The sequence below is a fragment of the Mya arenaria genome, chromosome 2 (genome assembly GCF_026914265.1).
Source record: "Mya arenaria isolate MELC-2E11 chromosome 2, ASM2691426v1".
Classification (NCBI taxonomy): domain Eukaryota; kingdom Metazoa; phylum Mollusca; class Bivalvia; order Myida; family Myidae; genus Mya; species Mya arenaria.
In genome coordinates, this window is record NC_069123.1 from 60,202,301 (window position 1) to 60,221,044 (window position 18,744).

The 18,744-nt window shown below is 36.1% G+C and overlaps 2 protein-coding genes across 2 annotated transcripts; one reads left to right on the forward strand and one right to left on the reverse strand.

The window, feature by feature from the left end:
- Positions 1–2,762: 2,762 nt before the first annotated feature.
- Positions 2,763–6,858, reverse strand: LOC128216406 (uncharacterized). Its single transcript, XM_052922969.1, has 6 exons — positions 6,770–6,858; positions 6,121–6,189; positions 5,695–5,890; positions 5,261–5,431; positions 4,899–5,011; positions 2,763–2,924 (listed from the first exon to the last, which is right to left on the reverse strand). Exons 3-6 carry the CDS (start codon positions 5,822–5,824, stop codon positions 2,763–2,765), a joined length of 576 nt encoding a protein of 191 aa, XP_052778929.1. The 5' UTR covers positions 5,825–5,890; positions 6,121–6,189; positions 6,770–6,858.
- A 1,002-nt stretch (positions 6,859–7,860) lies between these two features.
- On the forward strand, positions 7,861–17,822 carry LOC128225154 (uncharacterized). Its single transcript, XM_052935199.1, has 6 exons — positions 7,861–7,902; positions 9,091–9,352; positions 12,192–12,381; positions 13,210–13,297; positions 13,904–13,990; positions 15,475–17,822. Exons 2-6 carry the CDS (start codon positions 9,097–9,099, stop codon positions 15,658–15,660), a joined length of 807 nt encoding a protein of 268 aa, XP_052791159.1. The 5' UTR covers positions 7,861–7,902; positions 9,091–9,096; the 3' UTR covers positions 15,661–17,822.
- Positions 17,823–18,744: the final 922 nt, after the last annotated feature.

Sequence of the window (18,744 nt, forward strand, 5' to 3'; positions counted from 1 at the left end):
TAAGTCGCAGACATGCTTAATGTCAATTATAATGTCCGAATATCTGATGGCCCTTCCAATGCATTGTCTATTAGCACAACTCCATTGAAGCCGGCTGTTATACCTAAAGATCACCAACGTAAGACAAACTAAATGCAAAAAGAAGAGTACTATTTAAAGTTTTTCTGAATCCTCTGGGTATGCCCACCGCAATTAACCAGTAATAAATGTACTCCTTTCTTTTCTTGGCAAACAATATAAAATTCTTCCAAATCTTGACACAAACAACAGCAATTTCTAAGAAATGATAACATGATTTAGCACATCATGATTTAACGCATGGTCAAGAATTGACCTTAGATTATCGGTCAAAAAGGGGTGAATGTGTAGCTGAAGTTGACTCTCGTGTAGAAAATTAAAAGTGGAAAAAATGGCTGGTATTTTATGGCATGATAGGATGACGTGTTCTTGAATTAAGGGATCGGTGTTGTGACTGGTTTGCAATCATACGTCCCGTATAGTAATTTGACAAAACAAACGCAACTGGATAGTTTGCTCTTTCAAAGTGTGTAAAGAAGCAAACCCTGGTACGACTGAATGTTTTTAACTGTGGACATTTTCCTTTACATTCTCAGATTGTGTCTTGTCCCTGTAGTTTCCAACGTATTATCGTCTCATATTTATATATCTAATACCGTATGATATTTGGTAGAACGACTCTCAAATAGTTGTTTTCATGACGGTCTTCAAGTTACTTAAACTGCTTTTAATACATATATACAGGCTACATTCCTGTCTGGACCAAATATATGAGGTTAGTTTATGTAGTTCCACATATTGTTGTTTTGACATTCCGTGTCGATTTAATAGTCTAAGACTGATGCAGCTGTGCCTTTGTGCCCCTTTCTGACATTATAGTCACCAAGAATTTATTAAAGTCACTTGGTCCTTTATGATAAAGTTTCAAGTATGTTCAATGTTTTTCTCCACGTTACCAATATTATAGAATGTATTTTACAAAATGTGAGGTAATGCGAATTGTTTTTGATAGATCTGTACTAAAATACACAAGGCTCGAAATAAGTGCGGCAACACTTTTTAAACCCATAGTATTATGTGTGTGTGTGTGTGTGTGTGTGTGTGTGTGTGTGTGTGTGTGTGACTGTCTGCATGCTATCATGGCAAAAATAATGATGAATCCTTCAAAACAATTTTATTCTGTACTTTTCAATGACCTGTAAGACGAAATACTGTACTGCAGTCACGACCGGGCCTGTATTTGGTTGATAAGATCAGGAACGGTGTACTGTTATAGTTGTGGCATGACAGTTGGAATCTATATGGAGCGAAAACCCAGACAACACCATCTCCTCTCGATCACGCCATTGCCAGAGATAGATTGCGTATCTAGAGAGATAATGACTCGAACGACATTGTTTTAGACTCGGTTTTTCATCACTTCAATATTTCATCAGATAAAGTTTGAAAAACAACTCGAGTGACACGTAGTATCTAGTATGTTTGAAATAGTTTTGGCAAAGGGTAAGCAATCCAAAATCAAATGCATTACCGCCAAGAGTTACCGGGGTTCTCAATGCAATAATTATTTGTTATGTGGTGCAGTTAAATAAACAATCAGGAGTGTACTGGGTCGTTAGGTTTTCTTCTGTTTGTTGACATACAGCTTTCGTTTCACGATTGTCCCTGTCTTATTAGTTTGTGATTTACCCCTAACACACGATGCTAAATAAGCACACGCGTAGTGATATAAGGCGTGTAAGGCGTCGATCATTGATTGAAAACTTAATACAAAGTTAGTAGTGTTTATGCACCGGTCAATTGTAACCACGCCCCCAAAGGTCCGGGGGTATACCGGTGATAACCGGGGGAATGGGCCGTGTTTTATCTTCCCGGTGGCCCCGCAGTGCCGGTGAATGCGGTGGTTTTGTATTCGCGCCAAATATAGCGGGGAATGTGCCTTACTTAGGGTCCCTGGGGTGCGGGGGCATTTGGCGGGGATTTAACCATCAGTTCGTCCCCACAGGACGGGGGTTTTATCCGGGCTTGGCTGAACCAAAAGTCAAAGTCCCCGCTATTCCCCGGACCTGGAGGGGCCGTGGTTACAATTGACTGGTGCATTACAGTGACAGCTGCGTGTCCTGACTTGCATAGTTTGTGTTTTTTCGTCGTTGTTTCGTACCGGCATCTTCGGAACCAACGTGTTACTGTATTTTGCTTACTCAGGTCAGCTATTTGTATGAATTGCTTTCTGCTACTTCTGTTTAACCCTCGTAGATCCATTTGAAATGGATCGTATACGTTCATATATTGTCGGAAATTATTGAGTCGTTGTGGTTGGTGACCTCTCTACCTCGGGAGTTACTGAGCTGGTCAGATAAAGAGAGATTGGTATTTTGTCGAATCACTGCCTTACGAGTCAGAAGTATGAGTTTTCATTTTATTTTTATTATTGCAATATAGTGTGTAAATCAATACTATCAATGGTTGGAAAGTTAATCAGTGTCGGCACTGTTGCTCTTACCTCTGCTTTCTTTGAACAGTCTAAATCTAATCGGAATTGCTGCTTTCACACTTCAGGTGTATGTTGTGTTTCCTATGGATCATATGATCTCTTTTCCCAAATGCAATGGTATTAATCCGTACAGTACATTTGGTACAGCAAAATTCTTTTTTTCTGACAAACCCCGACATCTTTGGCAAAACAAGGAAAAACAATCAATATAAAATACAGTAAATTAAGTTTATTGATAATCAACACTCGTTCAGGCGAGAACTTTCACGTTTACCACCCTAGATGCCGTTCCACAAGCGTTGGTGACTGTACATACGTAGGGGCCTTCGTTCTCTGTTGTGATGTGGGAGATCACCACGGTTGGCTCGCCTGCAGGCCGGTTGACGTTCACGGGGTATGAGTGGCCTACCACCTGCAATAGTGTTATAGGATGCAGGGTGGAATTTAAACGTGTGTTAAACAACCATACTCCAGTAAATAATTGCGAGTACATGAGTTACAGCACAGAGTTTAGAACAACGTACAGAAACAGCTAGCTTTGATTCAATTCGTGCAATTTATAGTAACGATGATGAACTAATTAACAGACATTTGATAGCTGAAATTAAGTCAGCATAAAAGTTACATAGAAAAGTAATAACATGTATGTCAAGTTCCTGTATATTATTTCCATAATACGATAGCTGTCCGGAAGTGCATAAACGGTGCTTAAAGGGACTGTACACCAGATTGGCACCAAAAAAAGTGTTTTCCGTAACTAATCTCAGGACAATTATCTAATAGAATGTGTTACGCTTTGATATCATAATTGTAAAAAGTACCAAAATGTAAAAAAAAAAAGTGTCGGATCCCGGGTTCGAACCGGTGTCGCCAAAATTGCAGTCAAGCGGCGTATCCAATGACCTACGACGGCTTGCTCTAATCGGGTGACATAATTTAGCGATACACCTACCTCGGTAATATCACTAGATAACACCGACTAGCCAATCACGCATAAGGAATGAATTCTACCTGGTAGACATACCCAGTAATCTTTTTTAATGGAAAAATACGAAATAACTGCTTATCTTAAATAAATTGTAACCTATGTGGTACTTCAGTTAGTAGGTTTCAATGCATTGTACACATCGATTCCAAGTTTATGTCAGTTTTCGACAATTTTCTTTTTGTTTCGCTATTTTATCATACGGAGTACAGCCCCTTTAAAACTGACCTAATTCTAATATGTTTGATAAAATATTTATTGATATGTCACATTATTATCAGAAAACGTGGATCACTTTGATGTAAATTATTTCCATTGTGCCTTGCAATTTTAACTTCAATTTATAACAGTGAGTTGTGTGCATATATATAATGTCATTTGTCTGCAAAATAATTTGAAGATATGACAGCAAAACCTTTACAGAGAAGTTGTCAAAATCTTATAACCATTGACTACTTGCCATTTCAACAAAAAATGACATCTTCCAGTTCACTTTTATAATGTTGTGGGAAAGGATAGAAACTTAGTGGATTACAGAATTGGATACTTTAGTAAAAAGTTTGTTGTCTTAAGTTTCTGATGCAATATTCAATTCTGAGACATATTTAATAAATATATCAAATATATATTTCTTTTGATAATGATAATGCAATTGGATGTGATCTGACGTCAAATTAGGCGGGTGCCATCCCCCTTTCGGTACGCCGGCTTCCGAGCAATTTCGGGCGGTATCCCGGTTGCCGAATTTAGGTACGCCGGATTTCACTAACATAGGACTCAGGATTTGGATTCCATAAAAAAACACACAAGTTACAGTAATAAACTGAGTTTCATTTACAAAAGAAATAATGTCTATATAGTATCATTTTCGAATAAAACATGCACAAATTACCTCAGGGGAGAGCCCCCAAAACCCCTAATCATATTTTACCCTATATTGTTTGGTCCAAGTTCTTCAATCCTTCGACACCCAACGCTAAATCTACAAACCGCCGCTAGTCACGAGTATTGAATATTAATGAATAGTGAGGGAGTGACAGCCTCATTTAGCAGCATTTCAGTAGTTCCCAATGTTATCATGTCAAAATTTCAGATTGAGAACCTTTTACAATATTCTTCCTAACCATGATAAAAAATAGGTACAAATAACAACAGAATAAACAATTGTTTCCGAACACCTCTTGAGGGGTTTGTAATTGCATGATACCAGCAGCTAGGTGAGCTCTCACGTCGCTGAATATACTTTGTGTCATTTAGCGGTGTGTCTCTTGTTAAATGTCTGGTTGGCCTTATTCCTTGTGTCAACAAGATATTTTTTCATATCGAAAGACATGTTCGATGGTGATTAATTTATTGTTGTTGCTGTTTAATTTAATAATTAAGAACGCAAACCGCTGGTACCTCAGGTATTCTCCAGGAGAGTGTGTCAAAGTTCGTGGCATTGCAGTAGAGAACGAGAAAGCTCCTTGTAAACACGAATTGGTCGCTGTCTATGTAAGTAATAACCGGAGGATCTGTTGGGAAATAGAATATCAGCCTACTACTTTTAACGTGTTGAAAATTGTGTGATCCTGAGATTGATATTATAATCAAAAAGGTTTTTGAAAAATTAGTGTTCGCTCTGAAATGTATAAGGGTGTTCCTTGTTTACATGTAACTGAATAGAAAAATAAATTTGCACATGTATGTATAATAATGGTGAGCATGTATACGTTCGTAAGTATTGAATGGGGTTGAATGATATCAATCCAAATGTGACATACTCGTGCAGCAGACTCTGGTATGGCAGATTTTGGTGTCGAACTTGTTCCCTGTGCACACACGAGGGTCCTGGTCGAGACAGTGCCTGAACCGGTGTTGGATGCCATCGTGACCGCAGGAGTACGGGCAATGGGTCCAACTGGACCACACCGACCATAAACTACTTGTGGTGACTATTCATAAAGATGTGAATTGCTGAACATCAAAAAATAAGTTCTAATGGACAAGTAGATTATATTACATTCCTCAAACTTAATTTAGTGTTTGGTAATGTAAGTGTATACTGAGCTTTTCCGCTATCATTATTTTAGGCAAACTCATAAGTTATACAATGTTTTAACTTATGACAACTTATACATTACGTAGTAAGTTTATCCCCATATTGTTATATAATATCTTTGTCTTATATATAGGATTGACATTGAAATATAATTACTCGCGGCAGGAAGTGTTGTTGTTGTTGCCATTGCTGCTGTTGTTGTTGTTGTTGTTGTTGAGGGCGGTTGGCATTCCACAGAGTTACATATTGACTGCTCGCAGCAGGTCTCACACTCGAGAGTCCTCATGGGACCCGCGCGTCTACCAATCAACTCACCTTGTGGACCGTGGTCTACATCAGGTCCGCTACACGTCTGAATTGAGTAAAGGTGAAGGCCATTAATTTTCTGGGCTTGTCCCTGCAGTTACCATTGTTTAATTTAAAACGAAAATATCCACAAATCAGGGGAATTTCAATAAAAAGAATGATCTACTAGCGAAATAAAAAGTGTTTGTATCCTTTGCAATTTTGTTTTGTTTATTGTGGTATGAGGGAGAAGTACATCTCGCGGCCATTCTAAAAAAACTATTGTTTAATAATTACTTCAGGATCTGTACATCCAGTATCATACGTGATTGCCCCGTTGACGTTGAATCTCTTCAAGAAACAGACCTAAAATGTGTGGAATGGATTAAGTTGCTGTACAAAAAGGTATGAGGGAATATCACAATGTATTTTCTTTCACAGTTCTACAACATTAATATTGGTCCATTTATAAAGGAATTTTTAATTTAGAGAATGGACCACATTTATTGAAAGGATTCTTAACCATCCGTGGACGTATTACTTATAAGTTTATATAGTTTACAATATTACACCAATGTTTACATAGTTATTTTATTAGTACATAATTTAACGCGATCGTGACAAATGCTGCATTGTTACTTGGCACTGGATAAAAAGGGCAATTTATTGTGTTTGAATGGGTTAATGACTTTACTAATATTAACACATAATAATGGTATAGTTTGAATTATTTTCATATGCAAATTTATCAGATTTTCTCATGAAAGTAAATGGTCAAATACGTCTGAGAATCTCATTATATGTTCAAACAAAGTTTTATATCTTTAGTGCATATCATTTAATGAAATAACTGTCTTGAATTGTTCGCATGTAAACACGCTGGTAAACACTGAGCATTAATATACATGTACATGTTTTGCACATGCATGATACACGTTTTGCATACTTGACTTGGAGGACATTGCACGAGGTTTGCACACGTCGTCGCATGTGTTTGGTCGGAACATGAGTAGCAAAACAGCTGCCCATTCACACGGCTGTCTACAATCGGTATCAACTCGTGTTTGAACGGACAATGACAGAGATATAGATAGATAAAATCAAACCGGCTCGAATAGATAACGTTGCCATTACTTGAATAAACTAGAGCGTTCAGAAACAGAATTCTATTCTATGTACACCTATTGAACTTTATTGACAATGTGCCGATATTCATATCAGTATTTATCAAGTCATTAATTTTACTACGTGTCATCATTTATTTTTATTTTCTTTAATATGGAATACAGATTCAATGAAAAAAATAATATTAAAATGTGCAAACTTAACAAAACAAATAGCCATTTACCTATAAAAGCCGCAAGTACAAAGATGAAATGGCATATAAAGCAATCCATGAAACTTATTTATTTTGAACTGGTTAAAATTAAAGAAAGGAGTCTTATCTTTAGAAACCTAGGCTTAGAGATTGGTTGGCAAAACCATTTGTATTGATATTCTGCTGAAGTGTTGAGCTGTCCCCGTTCTTATGAACACGTTAACGAAAAAATCGCACAGAACTTTTCCCGGAGCGGATTTATATGTACATTTTATTTTTTTGGTCTTCCGAAAACATAGTTTAAAATGCCGCCTCGAATTCCAAAATTAAAAATAACAAAATTTTGATAAACATTTGTAATCGAAAATTAATATAATGTTCGAGAACATGTCAATATTTCAACACCGCTTTGAGACAAACGGAATGCATTAAACTGTACCATATACAACTAGTATGTGTTTGCACACGCGACTTCGTTTGCATTGCCGACAATAGCATATTATTATCCCTATTTTTGTTTTTCTATATAACTTGCCGTTTATGGACGTTTCATTTTCCTTTGTATAAGATGTTGCCGTTAAAATGTTTTCACCATCTGATAGTGACTTCAGATGTACAGAAGTGTACATCTTCTCGCAAATACATTACGTTTAAAGTATACTGTCGTCGCTAAAGTGCTAAACGGAAAACTATTTTTTACAGAGTTTTCTCCCTTATTTCAATTTGCGCCACTGATTCTCGTTTTCCTACCCAGTTATATTGTAAGTGAGAATCCGCATGCACATTAAATTAAATACTTGTAGCAACTCACTGCATTTACTAGTCGTATTATCAAGGTATTCATCCAAAATGCTGACTAGTTATATCTGATAAACTATTAGTCAATATTTGCAGAAGTGTGTTGTTGTTTTTGAATGCTGATCACATGAATCAGTTTCGTTGACATAAGGGTTTCAACCAGGTCCGACGTGCCCTCCGATGTCTACCTTGAAGCCGACACCCTTTTTTTTACGACATGCTATAAATAGTTTAGTGACGAGTGTTATCGAAACTATCATCAATTATGACCAAACATGTTTTTGCTGTTATTGCAACAGTTGACTGAGAAGGCGTGTTAGGCATAATACAATATCAGCCAATCCGGATCCTAGATAGCCAGAAGATCAACAGTGCTGTTTTGTGTTCAAGCATGAATACACTGTGTTTCACACCTTTTGCTGTGACGTCAACAGTGTCAAAATAAATAATACCCTATGAGTCCATTGTATTATCAGAATACTTGAGACATACGGGTTTCAAAAGATACATGAAAGGAAACAATAACAAAAAAAAAATAAAAAAAATTATGTAATCAGATTGTATTCGGTATTTATAAATCAACGCCACAGATCTGTATACTTGTCTTAAAAACAGGAAATTGCACCATTTTGATAACTTTGATAAAGAAATGGCCAGAGGGAGAAACCCTCTCAAACTCTCCCCTCCCTGTTGAAATTTCTGGCAAAACCCCTCAACATCACCTCATTAATGACTTTTCCTCATCCAAATGTTAAACATGTCACAAAGCATACAATGAACTATAAATTTATGTAAAACATACCATGGACTTCATATTTTTAATGTACAGGTTCAGGAAATTTGCCCAACCCATCAGGAAATTGCTAGTATTTATAGGTATACATAACTCATTTTTATATGCTGTCCGCGCTTTTTTTAATGGGGTTTGTCCAAGCCAAACATTAAATTTTAAAGTACTGGCCTGGATTGCATTTTGTAATGAATAATGTATACATCTACTTTGATACTGAGACCAAGGCTGAATGTCATACGGATTGTACTTTATAACTTACTTCTAGTAGAAGGGTATACGGAATGTCATTCGGATTGGACTTTTTAACTTACTTCAAGTTGAAGAGTATAATTATTTTGTTAATTTATATATGTTTTAGACAAGAATGTCAGAACCAGTGACTCCAGGTATTAGTGAACAGATCAAAGAACCAGTGACTTCAGATAATAGTCAACAGTCCACAGAACCAGTGGCTGCAGATAGCAGTCAACAGACCACAGAACAAATTACTCCAGATAGCAGTCAACAGACCACAGAACCAACCTCTCCAGGTAGCAGTCAACAGACCACAGAAGTTGCAGTGCAAGAATCTATTATAACCACAGTACCAATAACTGACAAAAAAGAACCGAGTCAAACAGGTAGCTAAGAAGTTCACAAAAGGATGAGTATAATAAATGCATTTTACAATGAGGTTGTCACTTTTTAAAATGTATTCAGGGTTTTTTTCTGAGATTTTTGCAAACCAATTGGACAGACAGATGCAATAAAAAGCCAAGGTTTGCCTAGATTTGAAAGGAGCATATTAAATACCTGGTGAATATCATTCAGGTGCTTGTCTGACATCTGTTTTGCTTAATATTACAGATGAAAAATATTAGCCTGTATAAATGGGGTTTTCAATTAATAGCTACGTGGCCACAAGTTACAATGTTAAAAAGGCTGCAAAATATCGCTTATATTTTTTATCTGTACACAAATCATTGCTTTTTTTTACCTTTTAAGCCAAAAGATAAACACAATAATGCATGAAAGTAAATATGTTGTTTTTCATGCATCTATCTAGCTTTTGTACATAATATCAATTTACAATTACTTACATACCCATCAATATTATCACAGTGGCAATTGAATGAATCAAATGTGTTATGAACTGTTTGAAATATTCAGATATTAAACAAAATATACTGAGAAACCAGAATTTGTAGCTATCTGAAGATCTATTTTGAAACTAAAGAAAATATGCCAGTTTTATCACCCCTTCCTTTGGTGCTCTAAAAATTTGTGACAATTTATGAATTGCCTATAATAGTTGAAAAGTTATGGCTTACACACCAATTCTATACTTTTAAACAAAAACCTCCCAAGTTTGACCTTGACCTTTGAGATAAGAATAAAAAATGTATGCACAACACCTTTCCATGGTGAAAGTTGAAATGAAATCTTATCAATAAAAAGTTATTGTTGTGACAGGGTTGTAATGAACTGTAATTATTATATATGCCAACCTTGAGGGCATAAAACGTGCCCAAGTTGACATGGATTTCAACAAAAGTCAATATTGAAATAGAGTAACTTAGAAAAATGTATCCCAAATCTACTTTTCTGAGGATACAAGATTTCACACTTATTTTTATGCCCCCTTTTGAAAAAAGTGGGGTATATTGTTTTGCACATGTCGGTCGGTCTGTCTGTCTGTCTGTCTGTCTGTCGGTCGGTCGGAATACCAAATGGTTTCCGATCAATAACTTGAGAACGCTTTGACCGAGGGACCTCATACTTGGTATGTGTATTGGTCATCACCAGCAGATGAACCCTATTGATTTTGAGGTCAGTGGGTCAAAGGTCAAGGTCAGTGTGACCTTTACATGAAAAACGGTTTCCGATCAATAACTTGAGAACGCTTTGACCCAGGAACCTCATACTTGGTAGGTGTATTGGTCATGACCAGCAGATGAACCCTATTGATTTTGAGGTCAGTGGGTCAAAGGTCAAGGTCAGTGTGACCTTAACATGAAAAACGGTTTCCGATCAATAACTTGAGAACGCTTTGACCCAGGGACCTCATACTAGGTAGGCTTATTGGTCATGACCAGCAGATGAACCCTATTGATTTTGAGGTCAGTGGGTCAAAGGTCAAGGTCAGTGTGACTGTAAGCTGAAAAAAGGTTTTCTGATTGTCCATATTTTTTTAATGCATGCACAGATGATTGGGATTGATGTATAAATGTTTGTATAGAAATGATTTTCTTTTATGTTACTATTTTAGTTGGGCATTTATTTGCCTTCTTAAGTTATCATAAGTAAAGTGCATCTTATGCAATTTTGGAGAAAATTTGCCTCAAGCTCCTCTATCCACTAAGTGCCATGTTTGTTTCAAACTAAGATAGATGATCATCAAGGATATATTTTCTTCAGTAAAGTTTTAAAGTAAGAGTATTGTTCTGATATTTGTCTTATATAGTAGACAGTAGAAATTTATATGTCACTAAATGCATGAGTTGAAGTATCAGTTTTCAGTGAACATCTACTTTAATTATGCCCCCCTTCGAAGCAGAGGGGTTATATAATTGCTTTGCACATGTCGGTCGGTCTGTTGGAAGACCAAAGCTTGTCCGAGTGATAACTCAACAATTCCCGGACCTATGGTCATCAAACTTGACATGAAGATTAGGTATGACCAGTAGATGACCTGCCTCATATGCATCCAATGACAAATCAGCTGTCATTTCAGTCCATGCATATTTCATTCAATTGTCCAAATATTTCTGGCAACTTGGCGCTCAGGGGGCATAATGTTTGACAAACATCTCTTGTTGTGAAAATGTAATGCCAAATTGATGAGCAACATGCAATAATTGGGAATTCTAAATGATTTTAAAGAAATTATCCATTTGGATGGTCTGAATATCTGATCCGTGGGATGTCTTGAAAAAGGCTTGATATTATGTTAAACCAAGTAAGGATTATAATATATATTACATCTTTGAGTCTCTAAGCCGTTCTCTTTTCATTTCAGTTTTGTTGATAATGCTTAACAGTAAGATTTGTTTGTTTCCAGTTTCATGAGTGATCCTAAACATTTTTACTCAACCCTTTTTTCTTTTTAGCCATTGGATAATTTTTCTCTGACCATTTAGTTTTTCTTCCTTTGGTATATATCTTTCAGAAATTTCTTGTACCAGCAAGACGCTTTAATGTTCTGTTTTAATTCAACCCTCTAACATTGACTAACTCTTTTATTATTTTCTTATTTGATATGATTGAGGGTTTTTAAATGTAACATTGTACATGTACATAAGTACATGTAGACTATTACATGCAAATTGTGTTACACTTGCAATTTCATTTGCAATATAAGTTTATTAGGCTGCTATTCAGATCCATGTATATTTTATTGTTATAATGCATTGGAGCATCTGCGACATGTATGTGTGTATGATTTAGTATATATCTAATCAAGGCACCTTTAAATAACAGATGAACAACCCCCTTCTAATGTGCATGATGATGCAAGCAAGGCACTGCCAGATTCCTCCAACCAGACTATAGTGTATATCCCTCCTGACATCAATGTTGAGCCGGCAGTGATTGAAAAACTCACGCTCGGGACACTGGAAATGTTCTTGCCCAATCTGCAGAAAGCTAAATCTTCACTGAATGAAGTATTGTAAGTAAATGAACAGTTCAAAACAATATATTTCGTAATTTTTGAACCACCATTAACTAAGAAATTGATAAAAACTCTGGCATAAAATGAATTTAACACAATCTGAGTAATGTATTAATTCATTAATTTCAAGTCTTCATATTTTGCTTATAAGCATGTTTTATTATTTAAAGAAAAAGAGTTATTTGCAAGCCTCAGTGTTTGGTCAGTGTCATAGTGTAAAGACTTTCACCGTGGCAATAGCTAAAAATTATTTCAACATAAGAACATGTAACTTGTGATAATAAGCACACATGTTGCAGGGCTCATATCTTTGGTGCTGATAATTGTCAAGCTATGCACCTTAATAATTTACAAAAAATCATGAAGCAGATTGATATTTCACATTCAATAAGCTATACGGCCCATGAGGACAAACTCAATATTTACTAATATTTACAATGGTACATACACATACTAGTACATGATTAGGAGAAGGCACACAATAATTGTTTAAACAATGCTTTGAAAAATACTACTACTTATAATGGTCAATATGTCAAGTTTTGAACCTGATTTGTGTTAAAAAGCAGGCGAGTGTTGGCATTTACTCCACGCCTTGTTAAATTTCCATTTATATCTCTCAAATTATTTTAGAAATAACAGGTCAATATAATTTGATACCCAGTATTATAGATAAAGTTGTAAGGGTATCCAATTCAAAAAAATTATCGTATTTCACAACAAGTGTAAGCAAGGCTAAAACATTCTAAACCAGTATTTGATAATAATTTTGTTAACAATACATGGGTAATTGCATATAAACTCATGTTGATTTTCTTTGTCCAGGCACAATCAAGAAGTTTTGATAGAAACGATTCAGCAAGAGAATGCTAAGTTCACAGAGTCTGCAGCTATGCAAGAACTCCGAGATACGGTGAGTATGCTCATGCTTAGTAAAGATGGTATCCATTGTCAACAGTTTTCTGTGCTGAAAACAGATATCATGTCTTGTTATTGTCCTTCACTAAATCTTACTGCAACTATGGTAAAACTAACCTACACGTGTATATTAAGCTTCAGTTATGTTCTTATTACAAGTCATGTACTTCTTTTACTAATTGTTTTAGGGGATAAATGTTGATCATGTATCAGTAGATCAGATGATACTTCATAATAGATGATTATGTGCATCTGTGGTAAATGTTAATGTTAATTGGTATTTGTCCAAGAGGTAGATAGATAGATAAGTCTTTAGACTGACAAAGATCAGCAAGTAATTTGTACAATTCTAGTTGATTTATATTATATTTTCAACACAAATTGGTTATCAATTTGTACAATGCTGCTACATTAATGGTGCATTTTTGCGACAAAATGGTTAAGAATTTCAGTCTTTTCTGAGGCTCTAAAATTACAAAAACCTCATAATGAGCCAGCCTGCTGCTGCTATACAAAATATTTGATAAAGTTTTATATAAATACACTGAATATTATATAAACAAATTTTGTAATACAAATTACCATGGTGTTTTTTTTCCAGATGCTGCAAGCCAAATCTTACCACAGCAAACTTGTCAATTTAAAGAGGGAAATGAATGGTTTAATGGACAAATCAGTAAAACTAAAGGTTTGAAAAACACTATATTATTGATATGAATAATGTTTCACAAACATTTTCAACATACTTGTATGAAATATTCATTTTAAATAACACTGACATTATACCATCATTGATGTGTATACATGCCATATCTAGCAGCTGGTCAAGGGGTGGAATCTTGGGGAATCCCCGTAAAGTTTAATGCATACCCTGGTTTTTGGGAATTAAAAGTGTTCTGGGTTGTTAACCAGGTTTTCACAATGTGAAACCTGATAATCGAATGTCATCTGTTGTTGTTTGGGTGGGCCGGTGGCTGGTGTAAAATTTAAATGTACCTATGGTATCAAATAATTGCACTGATGTTTGACATATACTACTATGTCAAACATCAGTACAATAATTTGAAAAAATTCCGGGGGGGGGGGGGGGGGGGGAGGCATACCCCCGGACCCCCCTAGTGTGCGTTGACATTATGACGAGTGTCCCGGAATCGACCCAAGAAATTATCACATGTATGCATATAGTGACCTTATATAGGAAGAGTTTAAGGAGACCTTTCATGGGATTGTTACTTAAAATATAAAAAACGATTGGAACTGAATAACTTTAGTTAGGGTGGACATATTTTGTCCAAACTTTGTATAGTTAAAGGAAAAATTTATGGAGGCCTTTCATGGGAATGTGTTTTAGGCCTTAGGGTAAAAGGTCACTGTTGCTAAAGTTAGAAAAACAGTCTCACAATAAAGGCTGAAATTCTTCAGTAAGTCAAAGAAAAGCTGATTAAGTCGCATTACAGGGTTTCTTGTTTTGTTTTGTGTGTTTATGATTGGAAAAAATGCAGACTACATTGCTTTGTACATTATATTTTCTTACAACACATAAATATACTCAGTACAGTGCAATTCAATTAAAAGAAAATGCTACCTTAAACAATATGCTTTTAAAGCAAAACATGCAAAGAAAAAATGTAACCGTAGAGCAATATAGATATGTGAATAAATTTATTCTATCTTGCATCTAAAATTATGTTGTTATTCTGCTCATTAAAGTCAACGTGTGAAAAAAAATCCCCTGGGCTAATGTCAAAACCTCCTTGAATTCTGAACAAAATCCCCTGGAATAGTTGCCAGAAATATGACATATATGAATGCCCTTACATCAACCACCATAAAACTTCGTTAACTGGTTCCCAACCCATGATTATAGCGAATTAGATAAATAATGTGTGGAGTTATTCCTCCTAGAACACCAGAGTAAGACAGTAGAACATCAGCTTCAGCTTCTGGTTCATGTGTATGTTGTAAATGTTTATTTGTTATATAAAAATACTGTTTAAACCAACTTCTGGTTCACTTGTCTTTATGTACACTTCTGTACGATGTTTATTTGAATGAAACATCTCATGTTCCTGTATTATTCTAAATTCTAAAACTATTTTATCAAGAATGATATTAACCCTATAATGATGTACTGTTTGTTTCATGTTACATTATAACTTACTTGTTCTATAGCGAAGAGCTGTAAAACTGCAGCAGCAGAAGCAGAAAGAAGATATGAGCAGGGTGATGCAGCGAGAACGGGAACTGGAACGCGAGCAGCTTCTGCAGGCCAAGGTTGCCAAACCCACGCAAACTTCACCACAAGGTCAGGGTCAAGGTCACACCCAGCAGGACACCCCCCCACAAGGACACACCTAGCCCAATTAAATGGCTTGTAGTGATGCATTGTATGCTGTGATATATTTGTTTTCCATTCCATTTTATTCACATTAAGGAATAGTATGTATAAGAAATTGTTTTGTGTATGTACCAACCTGTATTTGTAAAATAAAAAACACTGCTCTTGCTTAAGGTAACACTCAGCGTTGTAAAGGAGCTTTGTATGAGAGTAATTTATGTGATCATGTTTCATGTTTGTTTCAGTTCATTATGTCTCCCCCTCTCTGGGGGAGACATATTGTTTTTGCCCTGTCCGTCAGTCCGGTAGTCCGTCAGTCCGTCCGTACGTCACACTTCGTTTCCGATCGATAACTGGAAAACCGCATGACCTAGGATCACCAAACTTGGTAGGGAGGTTGGTCGTGAGGTGTAGAGGATCCCTATTGTTTTTGGGGTCACTAGGTCAAAGGTCAAGGTCGCGGCGACCCCCAATATAAAAAACATTTCTGCTCAAAATCTTGAGAACGGTTTGACCTAGGTTCACCAAACTTGGTAGGGAGGTTGGTCGTGAGGTGTAGAGGATCCCTATTGTTTTTGGGGTCACTAGGTCAAAGGTCAAGGTCGCGGCGACCCCCAATATAAAAAACATTTCTGCTCAAAATCTTGAGAACGGTTTGACCTAGGTTCACCAAACTTGGTAGGGAGGTTGGTCATGAGGTGTAGAAGATCCCTATTGTTTTTGGGGTCACTAGGTCAAAGGTCAAGGTCGCGGCGACCCCCTATGTAAAAAACATTTCCGCTCAATATCTTGAGAATGGTTTGACCTAGGTTCACCAAACTTGGTAGGGAGGTTGATCATGAGGTTTAGAAAACTCCTATATTTTGGGGGGTCACAAGGTCAAAGGTCAACGTCGCTGTGACCTCTAATGTAAAAAAATATTTCCGTGCAATATCAGGAGAATGCTTTGATCTAGGTTCACCAAACTTTGAAGTGAGGTTGGTCATGATGTCTAGTTGATTTTGCGATCAGTTGGTCAAAGGTCAAGGTCACTGACCTTGAGGTGAAGAACCGGTTTCTGCTCAATAACTCAAGAACGTTTACACCCAGGAACTTCATACTTGGTATGCCAGTTAGTCATGACTAGTTGATGGCCCCTATTGATTTTGGGATCAGAAGGTCAAAGATGAAGGTCACAATACTGTGAGGTAAAAAATGGTTTCGGCTCAATAACTAAAGAATGCTTCCACCCAGGAACTTAATACCTGGTATGCCAGTTGATCATGATTTCATGTCCATCATTGATTATTTCTCACCTACGACCACACAATGGGGGAGACATGCGCTTTTTCAAAAAAGCAATCTCTAGTTGTTTAAGTGTTTTTTTAATATCTTTGTATGTTCCAAAAGGAGGGAATATTGATATTGCACCATTTGTCTATGGGTAACTGTGTGTCCATCTGGCATTGTTAAGCGTTATGTTCTGGGTCATCTTTTTCACTTACTTTAAAGGCTATTACTTTAAATTTCATAATTTCTTGGCACTATTAGTGCAACAATTTGCATATGGAACTCAATATCCTATAAGTAGATTTATAGACCTTTAAACACTGAGAAATTGGCCAGTCACAAGTTGTCAATCAATAATAGGAATATATTTGTAAATAAATGGAAGCACATGTTTTCATTATCAAATGGATTAACTGAAAAATCTCCCCAAATGATCAATCTCCCCAAATGATCTTGGCAAGTTGTAATAATGACTGTGGTAAATTGTCAACTCTTTAAATAAATATTGTGGTGTTTTTTTTTAATGTTTTATATAGGTTTAATGCTTGACTCTATTTATATATAAAAGCTGTTGCCTTCCAATTTACACATTTTGCGCCGTGATATATTTTGTTGAACAAGATGCATTATTCTATTACAGTTCTTAGCCATCATAAGTGGAGTGCATATACTAGAACTGGTAAATATGCATAAACCTAGATGCTTTGGTGCAGATTTAAGGGACAAATAGCTACCTGTATCTTGGTATCTTGGTCCGTTAGAGGACATTTATCACATCCCTGTGAGACTGAGATGGTTTTCATTATCTCCTGTTTGTGCAATATACTGTAATGCTTTATTGCATCATTTTATTGGAATGTGTGTGATCTGTCAATAATTTTATCATATTAAGAAATAAAGATGGGTGAACTAATTTGTGTTCTTTTTACATTGTTCTTCTCACCATGTCTTAAATGATCACATACAAAAAATCTGATTATTACAAAAACATTATATCAATCAAGGCATGTTTATAAACAGAATTTAAATATTTCACGTATAATATACCTATTAATGTACCTACAGGTATGTGCATATTGTAAACAATATACAGATGTTTGCTGTAATGAAAAACGGTGTGCTACCTGAGTGTCATCTTATTTGTAACATTTTCTAAACCGCATTAAGGTGTTTTAAGAGTGTGTTGAAGATGACCTGTGACCCACTGACCCCTCAAACAATGTGGTCCATCTTTTGGTTAAGTACAACCTACCTGTGAAGTTTCATAATCGTAGGTAATTGCGTGAACAAAGTTTTTCAATCAATTTCGAATGTAACTTTTTACCTTTGTGTACATTACGCCAAAGACAAACAGGCATATTGGACCATCTTCTGGTCAAATACAACCTACTACTGAAGTTCTAGGTCAACCCATTCTCGAGTTATTGTACAGTAAACTTTCCAGAACACTTTTAAAAGTGACCTTTGATCTACTGAACCCAAACACAAAGGTAATCTACTGGTCGTGGGTAGCCTTCCACAGAAGTTTAATGGTCCGAACAACTTTTATCAACTTGAAAAAGTTATCGTGCAGACAAAGTTGTCATAATATTGCTGACCATAAACTTGACCCTTGACACACTTAATTGTCTGAAACAAGTGCTTGATTGGATAAAGACGTTCAAAGAAGAAATGCTTTCACATACCGTTGACCTTTGACTTACTGAACTTCAAAAAAAGGGTCATCTACTGGGCCAAGTATAACCCATCATTGATGTTTATGGTCTTTAGTCAAACCATTCTTAATTTAGGACCTTGACTGACCTACTTCATTCTTCATTTTTTGTGACCTTGAC

Excerpts from the sequence above, each read along its gene's own strand:
- LOC128225154 (XM_052935199.1), top strand. The coding sequence starts at position 9,097 with ATGTCAGAACCAGTGACTCCAGGTATTAGTGAACAGATCAAAGAACCA. Across the intron at positions 12,382-13,209 it reads TCTTCACTGAATGAAGTATT|GCACAATCAAGAAGTTTTGA; the intron begins GTAAGTAAATGA and ends TTCTTTGTCCAG. Across the intron at positions 13,298-13,903 it reads TGCAAGAACTCCGAGATACG|ATGCTGCAAGCCAAATCTTA; the intron begins GTGAGTATGCTC and ends TTTTTTTTCCAG.
- LOC128216406 (XM_052922969.1), bottom strand. The coding sequence starts at position 5,824 with ATGAGGACTCTCGAGTGTGAGACCTGCTGCGAGCAGTCAATATGTAAC. Across the intron at positions 5,432-5,694 it reads AACAACACTTCCTGCCGCGA|TCACCACAAGTAGTTTATGG; the intron begins GTAATTATATTT and ends CTTTATGAATAG. Across the intron at positions 5,012-5,260 it reads TACCAGAGTCTGCTGCACGA|ATCCTCCGGTTATTACTTAC; the intron begins GTATGTCACATT and ends ATTTCCCAACAG.